Source organism: Artemia franciscana, unplaced genomic scaffold, assembly GCF_032884065.1.
Source record: "Artemia franciscana unplaced genomic scaffold, ASM3288406v1 PGA_scaffold_138, whole genome shotgun sequence".
Taxonomy (NCBI): Eukaryota; Metazoa; Arthropoda; class Branchiopoda; order Anostraca; family Artemiidae; genus Artemia; species Artemia franciscana.
The window spans coordinates 91,405-110,550 of record NW_027062629.1 but is presented as its reverse complement, the minus strand read 5'-3'; the positions used below and the strand labels follow the sequence as shown (position 1 = coordinate 110,550).

Sequence of the window (19,146 nt, the reverse complement as noted above, 5' to 3'; positions counted from 1 at the left end):
TTTAGGTCCGAAACTTATTGGAAGGACTGTCTTCTATCAATGGGGAACGTCCTCCTTTCTTTTCTGATTTGACAACGGTGCGTTTGAGCATGGTTACTGCAATTCTTTAGCATTTGAGATACAAAATAACTTTTCTTGACAGAAAACATTAATGAAAATATCCGGTCTCTTGAACAAATAGTATTCATTCCATAAGCTATGTAACTTGATTTAATCCAGTCAAGGATACAATACTTTTATAAAAGGTCAGCCATTATATCACCTTTAATTATTAAAATTACTTATATTACTTGCATTAATATATTATACAACTTTATTAGAACTCATCCCTCAAGAAAAGTAATCACCCCCAAATAATTTTTCACTTTCAGCTGTGTCTAACAAAACTTTTTTAATATTATTTTTTCTTACTCGCTTCATTTCGAATACTACTGCGAGTTCTTCCCCCCTTTAAATAATATTTGAGGCGCATAAGAAATAAAACACTTTTTTTTAGAAAAAGGCTATATTTTATAGAAAAACGGCTGTTTTACAGAAAAGGGCTAAGTTTCCGTCCAATCTATGTAGTCAAAAAAATCCTATTTAAGTTTTTAAAGTAATTCAAACATTCCTATTTCCAACTTGTCTTTCATACTGAAATTCCAATGTGACATAAAAGCACATGGTAAGCATACCGATTCTTTTTTCATTTGTTGGATTTTAGCATATGAACTTCAGCAAATTAGGATTTAGATAAATAGTCTATTTTAATATTTGAAATTTTTGAAAATTAAGAAAACTAAACTGTCTTGAAACGAACTGACATTGCTCTTAAAGGAGCTATATTTGAAATAAAGGAAACGGAAATGATCCGACGGTTCCTCTCAAATGTCATCCCTAACTAGCACGCTACACCAAAAGTTCAAGAAGTGGTAGAATATTCTTTTCATATAGACAAAAGTAATTATATATATTCCTATATGTAATATTCTTTTATACAGATTCATGTAATTGAATACAAAACATGTTCTAAACAATTGAACATTCCTTCCATGTGAATTTCATCCTTGAAAAAAGAAATAGTACATTGAAGGTATGTGACTCTTTAATACAGACAACGCCGTAGCGTTGCCTTTGATATTTTCTTTACTTGACGCACTTGCAAAGGCAATCGTAAGTGCAAGTGGATTTGTGATTTTTTACGCTAATTCATAAACTGAATTCAGGGGAAGACCCTTTGGTTCTTTTCGGGCACTTACGCCAGGAGGGGGCCTTGGAACCCAAACCGAGGGTCCCGAGTAAAGACAAAACGAGAAGCAGGTTGAGCGATGATTTTTCGATATACATACTATTAAACTACGATTCAAAACAGTTTCGCCTCCCCAAGATAAATAGTGGTCTAAAAATGTACTTTTAAGTTTTTTTGACCCCGTACTAAACCTCCTCTCTCCCTTTAATAGCCCCACACGACTTGCGACGTATTGTAATGTCATGCGTTAAATGCACATCACACCAGCCTTTTTTGTCAGTCACATACATAAATACGCTATAATTCTGATTAGACATGAAATGTCAGCTACCACCAGGCTACCATTTCGTCATTACTATCCTATTTCACCTATCACAATCCTTTCATCATGACTATCCATTGCAATTTTATTATCAGTTATCAATTACAACTTTTCCTTGATTTCTGTGGCCACTTCGTAAGTGACCATTTTCCCCTCAATAGCCATTTGTATAGAAAATTCACTGCAACGAAAAAAGTACTAACCTCAAATATAACTGACTGATTGTTTTTCTTCAAGTAGTACGCAAACACATATGTAAACATCAACGTTTGTCGACATTGACAGAGTATATCAACTGCCTTCTTTAAGAACTGAACCTAAAAAAAATGGATATCAACTGCTTTCTTTGAAAATTTAACCTAAAATTGGCAAACAGAGTATATAAACTGCTTTCTGTCGAAAATGAGACTAAAAAAATTTGCTAGCAGCAATTGGCTAACAGAGTATATAAACTGCTTTCTTTAGAATACGAGACAAAAAAAATTGGCTAGCAGTAATTGGCTAACAGAGTATATCAACTGCTTTCTTTAGAAAATGAGGCGAAAAAAATTGGCTAGCAATAATTGACTAACAGAGTATATCAACTGCTTTCTTTAGAAAACGAGATTAAAAAAATTGGCTAATTGGCTAACAGAAAATTGGTAATTGGCTAACAGAGTATATCAACTGTTATCTTTCGAAAATGAGACTAAAAAAATTGCCTAGAAGCAATTGGCTAACAGAGTATGTCAACTGCTTTCTTTAGAAAATGAGACTAAAAAATGGCTATCAGTAATTGGCTAACAGAGTATATCAACTGCTTTCTTTAGAAAATAAGACCAAAAAAATTGGCTAGGAGTCATTAGCTAACAGAGCATATCAACTGCTATCTTTAGAAAATGAGACTAAAAAAATTGGCTAGCAGTAATTGGCTAACAGAGCATATCAACTGCTTTCTTTAGAAAATGAAACAAAAATAATTGACAAGCAGTAATTGACTAACAGAGTATATAAACTTCTTTCTGTCGAAAATGAGACTAAAAAAATTTGCTAGCTGCAATTTGCTAACAGAGCATATAAACTGCTTTCTTTAGAATATGAGACAAAAAAAATTGGCTAGCAGTAATTGGCTAACAGAGTATATCAACTGCTTTCTTTAGAAAATGAGACGAAAAAATTGGCTAGCAATAATTGACTAACAGAGTATATCAACTGCTTTCTTTAGAAAACGAGATTAAAAAAATTGGCTAATTGGCTATCAGAAAATTGGTAATTGGCTAACAGAGTATATCCACTGATATCTTTCGAAAATGAGACTAAAAAAATTGCCTAGAAGCAATTGGCTAACAGAGTATGTCAACTGCTTTCTTTAGAAAATGAGACTAAAAAATTGGCTAGCAGAGTATATCAACTGCTTTCTTTAGAAAATGAGACTAAAAAATGGCTATCAGTAATTGGCTAACAGAGTATATCAACTGCTTTCTTTAGAAAATGAGACCAAATAAATTGGCTAGCAGTCATTAGCTTGCAGAGCATATCAACTGCTATCTTTAGAAAATGAGACTAAAAAAATTGGCTAGCAGTAATTGGCTAACAGAGTATATAAACTACTTTCTTTAGAAAATGAGACCAAAAAAATTGGCTAGCAGTCATTAACTAACAGAGTATATCAACTGCTTTCTTTTTAAAATGAGACTAAAAAATGGCTATCAGTAACTTTTTTTTTTTTGAAATAATCAACACGTGCTTCAAATCATTGTACTAGAGAAATTTCATAAATCTTGTAGTACAGGGAGGAAGAAGCTGACTAAATATCCTTTTTGGTCGAGTATTTTCTAGCTATATATATAAGTTTTAGTGCCTTGTACACAGTTTACTCTCCTTTTGCCTTCCTTGACTGAATGTCAAAACTAGATGTGTCTGGCCCCCTTCTGGAAGGGGGCCAGCCCTGGGGGGATGTACATACCTCTGATGATGATGAAGCCAGTCATGATGATAGTACAGCCACGATTTTAGCTGTTGAAGATGTTTCACCTTGTACTAGTAGCCAATCAGACTCCAATGATGATTTTCAGCTAGTTGAAAGCAGAAAGAGAAAGAAAATCTCCAATACCCCTCCTGAAATTACCCCTAAGCCAGAAGGACTGAGAATCAACCTGAAACAGGCTACAAGATCCCCTCTACCCAAACCTCTTGTGCATTTCACCCCAATTAACAAATCAGAGATGTTCACAACTAAAGAAATTTTAAAGATCAGGAGGCACCTTTACAAAATATTGAAATGCAACTTTATTGCAAATATTACAAGAGATGGAGTCCTAGATGTTTTGTTACTGGATGGTAAAGACACCAAAAAAGCCCTAGAAATTAGCTGCATCAATAACATATATGTCACAGCTAGTTTAAAATCAACATTACAAACAGGACAACAACAGAAAATTGTGATTTACAATGTCCCCCCTGAAATCCCACTAGCAGAACTTAAAGAAGGGCTAATGAACTCCAAAGGTGAAGAAATACCAGTGCTAGAGGCCTTCCGACTGGGTAGGCCAAATGAAGCTGGACTTGTATTGAGCAAAAGTGTCTTGTTTATTTTACCTCTGTCAACAATGGTAGAAAAAATTTTCCTCTTTGGCCAGCCAAAGCCATTTAGATTATACCAAGAAAAGCCTATACAGTGCACCAAATGCATGAAGTTAGGTCATGTCTCTAAAAACTGCAAGTCCACCAAGACCCAATGTAATATTTGTCTTGAAGAGCACTCACACCAATCCTGCAGTTCTAAGCCTAAGTGCGCCAATTGTAAAGGAGATCACAACTCATTTGACAAAAGACCATGCCCCAAATATTTGGAAAGGCATCAAGTTTTGAAAATTGCCAGGAAAGAAAACCTACCAGTGGGAATAGTTGCAAAATCATACAGCAGTATTCTCAAGGAAAACATTCCTACTTTAAAGGAAAGAACTAAGACTATTCCATGGAAGTGGGCCCCTAGTATAATTAGTACACCACAGCAAAGATCCTCAACAAGTAGTATTGCATCTCCATTGACTAGCCCTAAATCTCTTCTAGTTGATTTAAATTTCACCCCTTCAGGAAGAAGTAACAAATCTAAAAATAATGACTCCAAGCCTCAAAAAAGTAACAATGCCCCCATGCCTAGTGTACTGCCCAATTCTGCAATATCTGCCAAGGATCATATTGCTCTATCCAAGCTGATCCAGTACCTGATCTCAGTCACCTTTATTTCCCGAATAGATATATCAAAACATCTGAAATCCACCATTCTGAGAGAAATAGCTGTACACTATTTTTCTAAATCTGTTGTTGAAGAAACAGATAGTGAGGTTATTAGTATCCTCAACCAATGTCAGGCTCTCCATTATCTCACAGAAATACATGACTAATGATATTTCTGTCCCTTTAAAGATACTCCAGTGGAATTGTGCATCAATTAATACAATGAAACTAGTAGAATTATCTGATTACATAACACAGAACAATGTTAATATTGTGTGTCTTCAAGAAACTAATCTACATAGACTAAAAAAGATTACCCTGCCTGGTTATAAGTGCTATCGTAAAGACAGGGGTACAAAAAGGAAAGGCGGTGGTGTAGCAATTTTTATAGATAGTAATATTATCCATTTCCCTTTGCCTACAGTTTGCTACGATTTTGAAATAGATGTGATTGGAGTATCTATCAACTTAAATAATGGTAAACATATAAAAATCAAATCCTTTTATAACCCACGAGGTGAAACAGATATCCTTAATATTCTTGAGAAAGAAACAGTTGGAGGAAAAACTATTATACTTGGTGATTTTAATGCTCACAGTCCATTATGGGAAGTAACTACCTATGAAAATAAGGCTGGAAAAAGTATAGAACAACTTCTGATAAATGATACTGATCTCTCTTTGTTTACTCCTTATAACTTCCAGACCAGATTTGATTCTCGTAATAATAGTTTGTCCACAATTGATCTCCAGATTGGCCCCACATATCTTTATGCAATGATTAATATTACAAAGGTCCCTGAACTGCAAACAGATCATATAGCCATTCTTACTTCATTAAGCAACACACAAGTTATGTCCACAAATCCCAAGCCAAAGTATAATACCAAAAAAGCAAACTGGCCACTTTTCCAAGATATACTTGTATCTTTTGATTACTCAGAGGTATATAACCTACTAGATATAGATAAAAAAGTTGAGAAATTATCATCATGGTTAGTTACTGCTGCTGATGCTGCCATTCCAAAATATTGTAATAAGAAAAGGCTAAATCTGAAGAGGCTGCCTAAGACATGGTGGGATGATGACTGTGAATTAGCAAAACAAACTAGAAAAAAAGCCAGAAAGCATTTCCAGAAACATCCTTCACCTACCACACATCTTGAGTATAAACATGCAATAGAAAGCAAAAAAGAATATGCAGAAAGTCCAAAAAGATAGCACGGGATAGGTTTGCTCCCAGATTGATTCCCAAACAGCCTTAACAAAAGTCCACAATTATATCAGCCAACAGAATGGTTACAATAAACCTATTGATGATAGGAAATATGATATATGTGTTAATAACAGATATATTCTTAGTGACAAAGAGAAAACTGAACTGTTTGCAGAGCATTATAAAAAAGACATCATAAGACAGTCCCTAAGAAGACCTCCCTTTTGTGTTCTGCCAAAATCCTGCTCACATAAACACTCTCTTGAAATGCCCTTCCTGTTTGAAGAAATGAAGCAAGCCATCAGCCTTAGCAATCCAAAATCAACTCCTGGACACGATGATATCCATATAAATTGGATTACAAAAACGCCAGATTTATTTAAATATGCACTTTTGCACATTTACAATCATATATGGGCCCATCATAAAATTCCTAGATCTTGGAAAATAGCTATAATCAATCCCATTCTTAAGCCTGGCCAGCCTTCAAACAATATTAAATCCTACAGGCCAATTTAAATGTTCACAACACTCGGGAAAATCCTGGAACGACTGATTTTAAATAGGGTTGAATGGTTTGTAGGAGTTAACAACCTCTACCCCCCTGAACAAACAGGATTCAGAAAAGGGCACTGCTCACTGGACAATGTTGCTTGCCTTGAAAATGATGTATCCAACTCATTTAACCAAAGGCATTCAACCATCGCCATACTTTTTGATTGGGCTGATGCCTATGGTAATGTCATTCACCAAAAATTGCTGGAGGTACTAATGAATCTTGACTTTCCTATTGGCATTGTTAACCTGATCTATGATTTTCTAAATAATAGAACGTTTGTTGTCCAAATTGGTAATTGTAGGAGCCACAATCACCCTATTAAAGAAGGCTTACCCCAGGGAGCCATCCTTAGTCCTATACTGTTTAATCTATATATATCTGAGTTTCAATTAAAACATGCATCATTTGGGCCCTATGCAGATGACCTAGTAATCTGGAAATCAGGCAGAAACGTCACTGATTTAGTCAAAGATCTTCAACAAGATATCGACATAATCTCTTGCTTCTCAGAAGCATTAGGTTTGTCTATCTCCACTTCCAAAACCAAAGCAATCCTATTTACCAGACAGAGACATTCAACCATACCAAATATAGTCGTGAATAACTCTACTAAAAAGTATGAATCTTCAGTGAAGTTATTGGGAATTATTTTTGATTCCAAACTAAGATGGCATGATCACATCAAATCACTCAAGAAGAATATAATCCAGAAACTGACCCTACTTAAACGACTCGCTAATTCGAAATGGGGCTCATCACCTAAAACAATGATAGATTTTTATAAAGTTTATATAAGGGCAAAAATGGAATATGGTATTCAATTTTTTGCTAATAGCTCGCCACAGATTTTTAACATGTTGGAGTCATTGCAAAATTCTGCAATTCGTATTGCTATGGGATTTCATAAGCATACTCCAATAATTAAAATGAAAAACCTGTCGGGGATCACCTCTTTGGAAGAAAGAGCTTTGCTTCAGAGAAGAAGATATTTCACCAGAATACAAGCATATGGTAATCAACATTATGTATACCAGAAAGTCTTTAACACACCCTCTATGATTTCGGTATCATCTACCTGGAATCTTTTTGTAAAGGAGTTTCCAGAGTGGTATTCTCAGTGGATGGATACTTTTCCCTTTGTGGATTCCCCACCATGGGAGATGGCCCATACTGAGTGTCACATGAGTATGCTAAAAAAGAATAAATCCTGCTATTCAGCGAAGGAAGTCGAGATAATTTTTAAAAATTATGTGAATACACATTTTCCCAATTATATGCATGTTTACACTGATGGTTCTGTTAAAGATTCTAAAGCTGGGGCAGCTGCCTGTATCCCTGATCTAAACCTGAATATTTTTGCCCCACTTCCAATTAATTCATCAGTACTTTCGGCTGAATTATTTGCAGTTCGACTTGCATTAGATGCTTTAAGTGAGCTTGGGACCTCTTCAAGAAATGTCTTGTTCCTGTCAGATTCCCTTTCATCAATTCATCTTCTCAACAAGATAAATTATCAAGCTGATGATTATGACCTGAAAAATATACGCCAAAAGATTGGATATCTGTTCTCGATGGGATGTGGTATTTCATTCCTTCACATTCCTAGTCATAAAGAAATCCAATACAATGAAATGGCAGATAATTTGGCAAATAAGGCTGCTGAGATCCCCCCGGCAAGAAATTTGAGAACAAAGAATTACAGAGATGTTGTTAGAGCTAGAACAAATATTACTTACCAGCGATTTTTGTACCCTCCTTTCAAGTCTAAGGATTTTAATATGATCTACTATAAGTTAAAAACTGGAACAATTTTACTTAACGCTGACCTTTTTAAATGGGGAATCCACCACACCCCACTATGTAGAAAATGCTGTCAGACGGTAGAAAACGCTCAACATGTGCTATTTGATTGCATCCCAGGAGATAATGATTCCAGGAGACTGAGGAATTACTGCCATCAATTAAAGATCCCCTTAACTTTTGATGCTCTCATCAATTGCTCCCTATCACATGAATTAGAAGCTATTATTTATAGGTTGATGATATCAATCCTGAAAAGACGCCATTATTACTAGCAACACGTTGCTTGTTGTCAACCGGCAGATTTTTTTCTAGGAATATTGCCAGAAGCTTCCAATAATCAGTGGAGTTTTTCCTGTATTGTCTAAGAGGTGAATGGACATCATACTGATCCACAGACCTCATAAACATAAGAAGAAGAAGAAGAAGGCTGGATTCTTGCAAAATTTGATGATTCATTTAGGGTTTCCCAGATAGAATGATGAAGCTCTTTATTAAAATCGGTCACTAAGAGGCTCTATTTTTAATGACGGAGTTTCCTTGTCTTCTTGTAAAAGGAAACAAACGGTGTAAAATTTTCACAAAATGGTCAATTTCTTGTTAGCCTATATGATTTCGGCCTGCTTCATTGTTTTGACAGTTTCAGGCAACACCTTCCTTAACCTGATGGTCTGTTCTTAATATTTTGTACAAGTTGCGTTACAGCAACTTCAAATTTTTGGCCAAACTTTCTGTTCTATTTGCAAAAACCTTGTGAACTTTCTTAGTTCACTTTCTGGCAAATAAAACACTAAAAGCGAAAAAAACTAGGCTTGCTAATTAACTAAGCTTCGTTAAATCGAACCCAACTCTAATTAATTATATTTGACATTACCTTTTTTATGTGAAAATTCAAAAATTAACCACATACTGACCTCCTATGACAAATCACCTTCAAAGGAAAGCTTGACCTTTTTAAATCGTCTGGTGCCATTTTTATGTGTTTATTTATGTTTATTTTTTACCGAAGTTTCTTTTTTTACGATTTGGCACCTATTAACACAAAAAAACTGCATGACTGCATATGGAGATCTTTTTCATTAATATTCAAATTCCATATTTTTCCTTATTTTTCCTTATTTTTTAAGATATATAGGGCTGATTAAGTTTCCATTTACGTAATTCGCTGCATCTCCATTTAGGTTGCATGTCCACATAATCTATTTAAACAATTAGATCTTGTTTTTAGTGTTCCCGGTAGCTTAAAAAGAATTCAAAGAAATGGTTCTCTAGTATGGGTTTCAGAAGGTAAATAACAATAATTGCATTACATTTCGTTCTTACTTACATTTTGGTAACCAGAATCAGTTTTTCCACTATTCTTTTTACATTTCCTTCCTTGGTTTATCGAAAAATTTTCTGATTCGAAGCATAATTATTTGCGTTTTTCTTTGCATCACTATTTTTCAAATTATAATCATTGCACCTTGTTAGAACACACAGAAATTGCCACTCTGATTGAAAAAATGGGCCCGGAGTTCGATCCCCGCCGCAGCAAGGTTGGGGGACAAGCTTGCCACTTGTCCCTGTGAAAAAGACTCAGCAACTGAAATGCAGACTCAACGCCTTATGTTTCTGGAAGATCTTTATTCTCTTCTTTTATAATCATTGCTGATTAACATTATTATTTATGTTGGATATTTGAATGTAGTGGGTAAATCGAGATAATTTACTTGTATATGGATCTAGGCTCCTCGGACATGCATACGCTTCTAGAGTTTGTGACACGATGTATTTGTTTTGTTGTAACTTCTTTTGTCAAAATTATTGATTCAACATAACTACAGGGTGAAATAACAATAAAATAATAATGAGATAAGCTAAAAGCATTGATGATTTCGAAGCAGTTCAAGCCAAAGATTTAAACACTATGGGATGGAGCCGATATTGGGTGGTGTTTACAATTAGACCACATTTGAACTACGACAACTTTGTAGCTCAAATTTGAAATTTAACTCAAATTGAGGAGGGGGAGTAAGTTGAAAAAGAATAGGAAAAAATAATATTTATGGAAATATCTTGTGATTTTGGGTGGGTGAGATGCCTCTCCTCTCTTGCTTCTGGCATGCGTGCCTGAGAATCCATACAATAGATTTACTTGACATGATGTAAGCATTATAATTTATTGGATAGAAAATATATCGTTTAGCTGAAAACATCAAGGTTATAACCCTGATTTTAACGTGAGGGAGTACAGAGGGACGGGGGTATTATTAAAAACAGCTTCTTTAGCTAATAAAGCCAACGCATTCGTTATATTACTTTTTCTCAGTTTGGAGAGGGGAAGAGATTGTTTAAACAAAGAATTCTTCCTGAATACAGTATTGTAGTAAAGTCATATGAAACAGTGTTAGCCCAAAAAATGATCATTGAATATCACAAATGTAATAATATTTTTTGACAAATTTTCAAAAGAATGTTTGCCTCAGAAAACAACAGTATAATCGAACTTTTTTTCTTCAGTGAATACACAGGGATATTTCGAAGCGTATGAGCTAAAATTCCTTATGAAAGATAATACAATGTTGAAAATAAAAAATAATTATAACTAAATAATATATAACTGAATAAATATTAAATATAAATATATACGATATATGCAATAATATACAATTTTGATCAATAATATTATACGTGTACAAAATATATAATAAATAAGTGAAGATAATATATATATATATCTATATATATAAAAATAAGTTGTCTGTCTGTCTGTGGATCTGTGGATCAGGTGACGTCATGTTTCGGCTGACGTCATGAAATTAGTTGCCGTCATTTTTGCTTTGAAGGTGACGTCATTCAAGTTATATAAGACATATGTTCGCGTAGAAATCTATTAATGTTTAAGTTTACAATGACTGATGAAGATGCTCAAAGAGTCTATGGGCACACGTAAAAACATTAAAATTAACTACAAATATGCGTGTCCGATTGCAAAACGATGACTCTGGTCAAACATTTTCAGATCAATTGCTGGCAATGGGAAACGGAAAGCTCCCAGTAGACTCAATTTCAGGACGTATACAACTACCTGCTGATTTCTGTAATTTAGTGACGTCCAAAAATGAATTGATTGAAAAAGTATTTCCGAATATTCTAAAAAATTATAAAAATAATAAATGGCTAAGTGAAAGAGCGATTCTCGTACCCAAAAATATAGACGTCCACGAAATCAACAATATTGTTTTGACCAAGATTCAAGACCAGGCAGTCCTTTACAAGTCAGTCGACACAGTTTTGGAACCAAATGAAGCGGTTAATTATCCATCTGAATTTTTAAATTCCATAGATCTTTCAGGGTTTCCACCACACGTGCTACAACTAAAAATAGGCGTACCAATAATACTTTTAAGAAATATAAACCCACCAAAGCTTTGCAATGGCACTCGACTTGCCGTAAAAAAAACAATGGAAAACCTAATAGAGGCCACAATCCTGACAGGGCCTTTTGAGGGTGAGGCTGTTCTTATTCCTCGCATTCCCATGATTCCAACGGATCTGCCTTTTCAATTTAAAAGATTGCAATTCCCAATTCGATTAGCATTTGCAATCACCATTAACAAAGCTCAAGGTCAATCATTAAAAAAATGTGGTATTGATCTTAATACTGATTGTTTTTCCCATGGACAATTGTACGTTGCATGTTCGAGGGTCGGTAAACCTGACAATCTATTTATATGCAGCGAGAATTGGACAGCGAAGAATGTTGTATATTCGCAAGTTTTACGCAGTTAATTTGTATTTCGGAACCAAATGAAGCGGTTAATTATCCATCTGAATTTTAAATTCCATAGATCCTTCAGGGTTTCCACCACACGTGCTACAACTAAAAATAGGCGTACCAATAATACTTTTAAGAAATATCAACCCACCAAAGCTTTGCAATGGCACGCGACTTGCCGTAAAAAAAAAACAATGGAAAACCTAATAGAGGCCACAATCTTGACAGGGCCTTGTGAGGGTGAGGCTGTTCTTATTCCTCGCATTCCCATGATTCCAACGGATCTGCTTTTTCAATTTAAAAGATTGCAACACAGACAATGGGACAGCGAAGACTGTTGTATATTCACAAGTTTTACGTAGTTAATTTGTATTGTATCTATCTATCTATCTATCTATATAAAAACGAGTTGTGTGTATGCATGTTTGTTTATTTGTAAAAAGAGCGTTTGCATATGACGTCATTATTAGTACATACGGCTTTGTATATGGACAGACAATGGGAAAGCCAAGAATGTTGTATATTCGCAATTTTTACGTAGTTTGAAACACATATATAAATCTATCTATATTCACAGGTGGGACACAGGGACACAACTACAATGGCGCGTAACTAATATGGCGCGTAACGACTTACGCGCGCGGGGGGGGCTTGGGGGGGCACGAAGCGCCCCACCAACTAGGTGTATATATATAGCTAGTATATATATATACTAGCTAGTATACTAGCCCCACCAACAGCTAGATATATATATATATATATATATATATATATATATATATATATATATATATATATATATATATATATATATATATATATATATATATATATATATATATATATATATATATATATATATATATATATATATATATATATATATATATATATATATATATATATATATATATATATATATATATATATATATATATATATATATATATATATATATATATATATATATATATATATATATATATATATATATAATAAAGAAATCTACGACAAACCTCAATCCATGACATATTGTGTTGCTGCATTTCCTCCATTTTATCTTTAACTGCTGAATAGAGTTTATGCTCTAATTTCAAACTCTGCATGTGATTCATGTAGCGATTACAATAGAACAGATAGCGCTGAAGAGATGAACGATGCTGCTCTTGCGCAGTTCTTGCGGACTTTGCATCATCTTCATCAAAACGGTTGCAACTATACCTAGAATCATAGAGTAGAAGCATTGAAAATTGAAATATTTTCCCTGAAAATAATAGAACAATATCTATATGTTGCAGTAATAGAAGACTACTAGCAAATATTTCTTTCTGTTCCAAATAATTTTAGCCCAGAATAAAATCTACCCCTGTACGGAATTCGCCACGACATATGACATTCGACACCCGACTCGATACGATACAATTCAAGCTATGCAATACGCAATATTCAATTCAATACGGTTACCGGACAATTATTTAATGGATAATTAGTAACGAGGACGACATGTTATGAAACGCTTACTCTGAAAATAGCGTTTAATGACATATGGATGGAAGAAATATAGGATAGATGAAAGGGGTGAAAAAACACATGCTTTTATTTTTGATTTGATCAAATTCTAAGGACTTTACAGGTCTGGCAGAAAAGCTTAGCTCTTCCAAAGAACAAGCTGTTTAAATTATTATTCGCAACTACACTTATAATAGACAATTCTAAAAAAAAGGTAAATTGGTGAAAAAAACTCGGATTTGTCTTACTAAAAAGAAACACCAAAGCATTCATTATGGAATACCAAAAGAGCAAAGGTAACTTATAAAAATGGAGATTGGCGTTAGTACCAACAGCAGCTTCACCACTATCATCAAGCGTTTGGCTTTTCTCGACATTTTTCAGTGTAATAACAAGGTTAAATTAGCGTGATTGGTAAATTAGTATAGTAATAAGTAAATGAGTTTCTAGAAAAAAGAGCAATCGTGAAGCTTGAAAAAAATTGCCAGGACACACCAAACGCTAGATGGCCTTAGCGTTTTGTCGACTCAAGCGCCAGTTTACATCTTCTTACTTACCCATATTCTTTGGACTACTCAATATTATAGACGTATGTAAAAAAAGAAAATCGAATTTCAACGATTTTATCTAATTTAGATAAATAAATAATAAAATAATTTATACTGATATTAATGTTAAATAAAAAGCTGAAATTATGAAAGTATAAGGTTTGAAAAACAAGAAGTTTGTTTTCTCAATAGTGTTATTAGGCACTTTGTCAAAATACGAAGCCAACATCGGGGCCTATAATGATATTAAATAGCAGTTTTTGCATACTAATACAACAATTACTATTTGGAAAGCATATAGCTGTATAGCCACAGCTACTATTAGGAAAGTATATAACCCTCTGAGGCCAACACAGCACAAAGCCATTTTTAATTTCTTGGCTATACTTCTAAAGGATCACCCCTACTCGAGCGATAAAATCTAAATTCCACAGTTTCCAGGCACGTCTTCGTCATTTTTGCATCATGTAGCATTCATTAAATATACAAATTCGAATATGAGTCTTTAGGATTATTTGCTTTCACATCAAACTTTATCATTAAGACTAATCGATCTTAATGAACTAAATGAACTAGACTAATCGATCATTAAAACTGAACCTTTCCTAAATCAGCTTCAAAAGGAGATTGCTCTCATTGGACAGTTTTTTTGTGTATTTTATTTAACGCAGTTTCAAATTTTCGGTTGCAATGAGTTAGATTTATTCTCTCTTGTTCTTGCCGCAGGGCGAAGTGTTTTCTGGCTCCCATGACATCGCTAAATTCAGACATTGCGCGGGAATTTGTTGAATCATAAACTCCCAAGACTCATGGTAGCTAAGGTGGCAAAGTTACACCACTCAAGTGATCTGTCCATTTTTCATATGGTTTCATATAATATATGTTTATATATACATTATATATACAATTTGGCAGAATAAAACGCTTAATTCTTGGCATTAAACCCCGTTATCCAAAAGACATCCTCTTATATCTCCATAAGTTTCACAACTATTATATGCAGGATAACATACAGATGCTATCCTTCAAGTCCTTTAACTATACTATTATATTAATCTATACTATACTGTTGGTGGTATAGTGTATACTAACTATACTATTTATAGTTATGTCAACTGTATCCCACTCGCAAAGTAAGTCTCTAAGCTTGCAAAAATAAATTTGCTTAGCAGGGTTGACTATTTTTTTTTTTATTTATGTCACTGATGAAATGCAATACAAAGCATCTGAAGAATTTTTAGAAAGCGATCACTTAATGAAGAAGCAGAAGGGAAAAACGAAATCTTGGGGAACGCCAGGTTATTTGAAAAAAAAAATGACTTTTAGTCCAGAATAATCAAATTTGCTATCAGGTCAAATGTTTCTAACAGGATTCTTCCAATGCTCGAGGGGCCAACAAATTCCCTTTTGTGGTCTTGTATTTCTACGAGAATTAGTGACTGCTATAAAAACGGTGGTACTTACCATGAACTACCATGGGGCTCCCAAGGTCCAAGACATATCCAGCAAAATTCATATTTACAATGCATATTTTTACATATCATGTGATTACAGCCGCCGTCCTTTTCTATTGTTGCACTGCACTTTGGACACTCCTAAGATAAAGACAAAATTATTTTTGAATCCAAAATTTAAGAAAATCAAAAAACAAACGGTATAGATAAAAGAAAGGAAAAGGGAATATATATTGTTTATTTCTACAAAATTCAGCCAAAAAACACATTGCTATCGTATGTTCCAAACTCTGTGAGAAAACAAAACAAATACAATGTTTAAAAATTATACAAAAAGGTTTATGTATCCTTTGAAAGATGTGACTTTTGCCCCTCCCTCCCCCTAGATTTCAAACTAATCTCTTTTATTTCGGTATATTCATTGAAAAAATATCATTTTTTGTACTTTCACTGAAAAAATTGAAGAAGAAACAACAAAAGTGTCCATCCCCTTATATTTTCAAAATGTATATCAAAAATGCCCCTTCCCCCCCCCATATATTTTCGTGAAATCACTGAGCCTAAGGTGGTAACTTGAGACGAAAGACAAAAGATACTTTCTATCATCTTTATATTTCATTAATACTATAATTAAAATTCACGACTCTTAGATCACCTGTCTCTCTAACCCTTTGGATAATATCACTCCCTCCCCCCCCCTCTCTCTCTCTATCTTCCTCCAAGGATCTGATCTGTGTGCGGAAATGTTTTTTAAATATCACCTTTTTATTATTACCTAAACATTACCACCTAATTTTTCAATCTTGCGAGAAAAAAAAATTCAGTCTAAAGATGTTAAATACTATCTTACAATATAACTTCATCTTCGCATACAAGATGATGTAAAATACATATTTTTGGCAACAATCAATTACCTAAAAATTACCAGAAATTACTAAATATAACCAAAAAATATTACCTAAATTGTATTACCAAAAATTAAGTGTTTGAATCTAACCTTTGTGTTAGCAGCAATCCAATTAGACGTTTCACTATCGTCATCACATTTTCTAATCCAGCGACGAAGCAGAGAGCATTTGACGGGGTCGTGCCAGTTCTGACCACACATAAAGCAAAAGACCTCACCGCAGGTACACATCACCGGTCGACACTCGGGATGATGAGCTCGAACAGCGTTATTACACCCTGGACCTGGGCACCATCGGAGCAGGCGATTACACTAAAAACAAAAAATTAAACATTAAATAATATAAAAAAACGAGCTGATTTTGGCTGCTGTAACCCAAAGAACGTGGCATTCTGTCAACTATTAAGAAGCCAGAAGCCATATATTTTTCAGTCAACGAGGAAAAAGGTATTTTTCATAATTTACAAGGAGAGAAGGGTAAATCCTAGGGGGCAGATGCCCCATTATAATTGGTGCCCATTTTTGGCTTCAGTTTATATACATTAGAGTATAAAAATTCGACAACCTTCATTTCAATAAGGCTTTAAGAGGGATCTAAGCATTAAAGGCCGCTCAATTAAACACGCAAATACACGCAAGGAAATAAAGGACTACAAAGAACGACGAATTATCTTCAAAGGTTAAGAAATGGGGGAAATTCTTTTCAGCTGGCCTTGGATTTTTTTTTTTAATAAGTGACAGCATTGGAGGTCATGAAAGCCAGCAGGGGGAGGGGGGTATTGACCTCAACCTTGGGACACAGGAAAAAGGAAAACTAAAAATTCTTCCAATTAAATGTTGGCAAAAAACAAAATTCATGGCACCAATTTCCCCTCCTCCCCAGAACGACATTAAATAAGTAATTAATAAGGACATTTTTTTTCGAAAAAAAGTCTTAATTTCGGCTGCTGTAACTAAAAAAACATAGAATTCAGCCAGCTATTCAAAAGCCAGGTCGTGGAAGTCCATAAACAAACGTAGGAGAAAAACCAGAAGGATATGCAGAGCTAGTTTTGATTTATTTCTATATTACCTAATTGCATTATTCCTACCCCTGAGATACGAGTTTCAGAAACTCCTAACAAGTCCAGTTCAATGTGTCTGATTCGTCAGTAAAAAGGATCACCCTATCCAGTGGCGTAGCAAGGCATGTGAGACCCAGGACCCGGGGCGTCCTGTATAACATTGGTATGTAAACATTTTAATATAAATAAATTACATAAATTTCAGGAAAATACAACATTTTTATGCACATTAACATTATAATTACAATATCAAACAACACCATTTTAATTCGTGGCTTACATTAAGTAAGGCTAAAACGGGCAGGGGCTTTTATTATAAACGTTTTAAGAGGAAATACAAGAATAGCTCTAGCTTTGGTATTTTACAATAGGCCTATCCATGTTTCTTTTGAACTTTGACTTCAAATTCCCAGGTGATTGAATGATTATATATATATATATATATATATATATATATATATATATATATATATATATATATATATATATATATATATATATATATATATATATATATATATATATATATATATATATATATATATATATATATGTACTAGCTGTAGGGGTGGCGCTTCGCGCCACCCCAACACCTAGTTGGTGGGGCGCTTCGCGCCCCCAAAGCCCCCCCCCCTCGCGCGTAAGTCGTTACGCGCCATTGTAGTTGTGTCCCTGTGTCCCACCTGTGAATAGAGATAGATATATATATATATATATATAAACTAGCTGTTGGGGTGGCGCTTCGCGCCACCCCAACACCTAGTTGGTGGGGGCGCTTCGCGCCCCCACCCCCCAAGCCCCCCCGCGCGCGTAAGTCGTTACGCGCCATTGTAGTTGTGTCCCTATGTCCCACCTGTGAATATAGATAGTATGCCAAAAAACTTGCTGCTGATAGAGAAAGTCAGAAAAGAAAGCGTGCCGAGGAACTACCAGCAGCAAGTTTTTTGGCATAGACTCTTTGAGCATCTTCATCAGTCATTGTAAACTTAAACATTAATAGATTTCTACGTGAACATATGTCTTATATAACTTGAATGACGTCACCGTCAAAGCAAAAATGACGACAACTAATTTCATGACGTCAGCCGACACAGAAACATGACGTCACCTGACAACTAATTTCATGACGTCAGCCGACACAGAAACATGACGTCACCTGATCCACAGATCCACAGACAGACAACTTATTTATATATATATAGAAGATATATATATATATATATACATATATGTTTTTAACTACGTAAAACATGCGAATATACAACATTCTTCGCTGTCCCATTGTCTGTGCATATAAATAGATTGTCAGGTTTACTGACTCTTGAACATGCAACATATAATTGTCCATGGGAAAAACAATCCGTATTCAGATCTATACCATATTATTCTAATGATGTGTCCCTGTGTCCCGGTCGTCATTTATATTCCCTGTGTCCCGGTCGTCATTTGTGTCCCGGTATCCCAGTTTGTGATTTCTCTTTGAGTGTCCCGGTCGTCATTTATATTCCCTGTGTCCCGGTGTCCCGGTCGTCATTTGTGTCCCGGTCTGTAATTTCTATT

General features: G+C 34.6%; 1 protein-coding gene across 1 annotated transcript in view; it reads right to left on the bottom strand.

Annotated features, from left to right (window-relative positions):
* Positions 1-19,146, bottom strand: part of LOC136041323 (E3 ubiquitin-protein ligase ariadne-1-like) — a 53,946-nt gene that overhangs the window by 10,174 nt on the left and 24,626 nt on the right. The window contains exons 6-9 of the mRNA XM_065725948.1: positions 16,613-16,834; positions 15,626-15,756; positions 13,121-13,325; positions 1,754-1,867 (exon numbers count right to left, since the gene is read on the bottom strand). Coding sequence (XP_065582020.1) covers positions 1,754-1,867; positions 13,121-13,325; positions 15,626-15,756; positions 16,613-16,834 — 672 coding nt within the window. The remainder of the gene's footprint in view (positions 1-1,753; positions 1,868-13,120; positions 13,326-15,625; positions 15,757-16,612; positions 16,835-19,146) is intronic.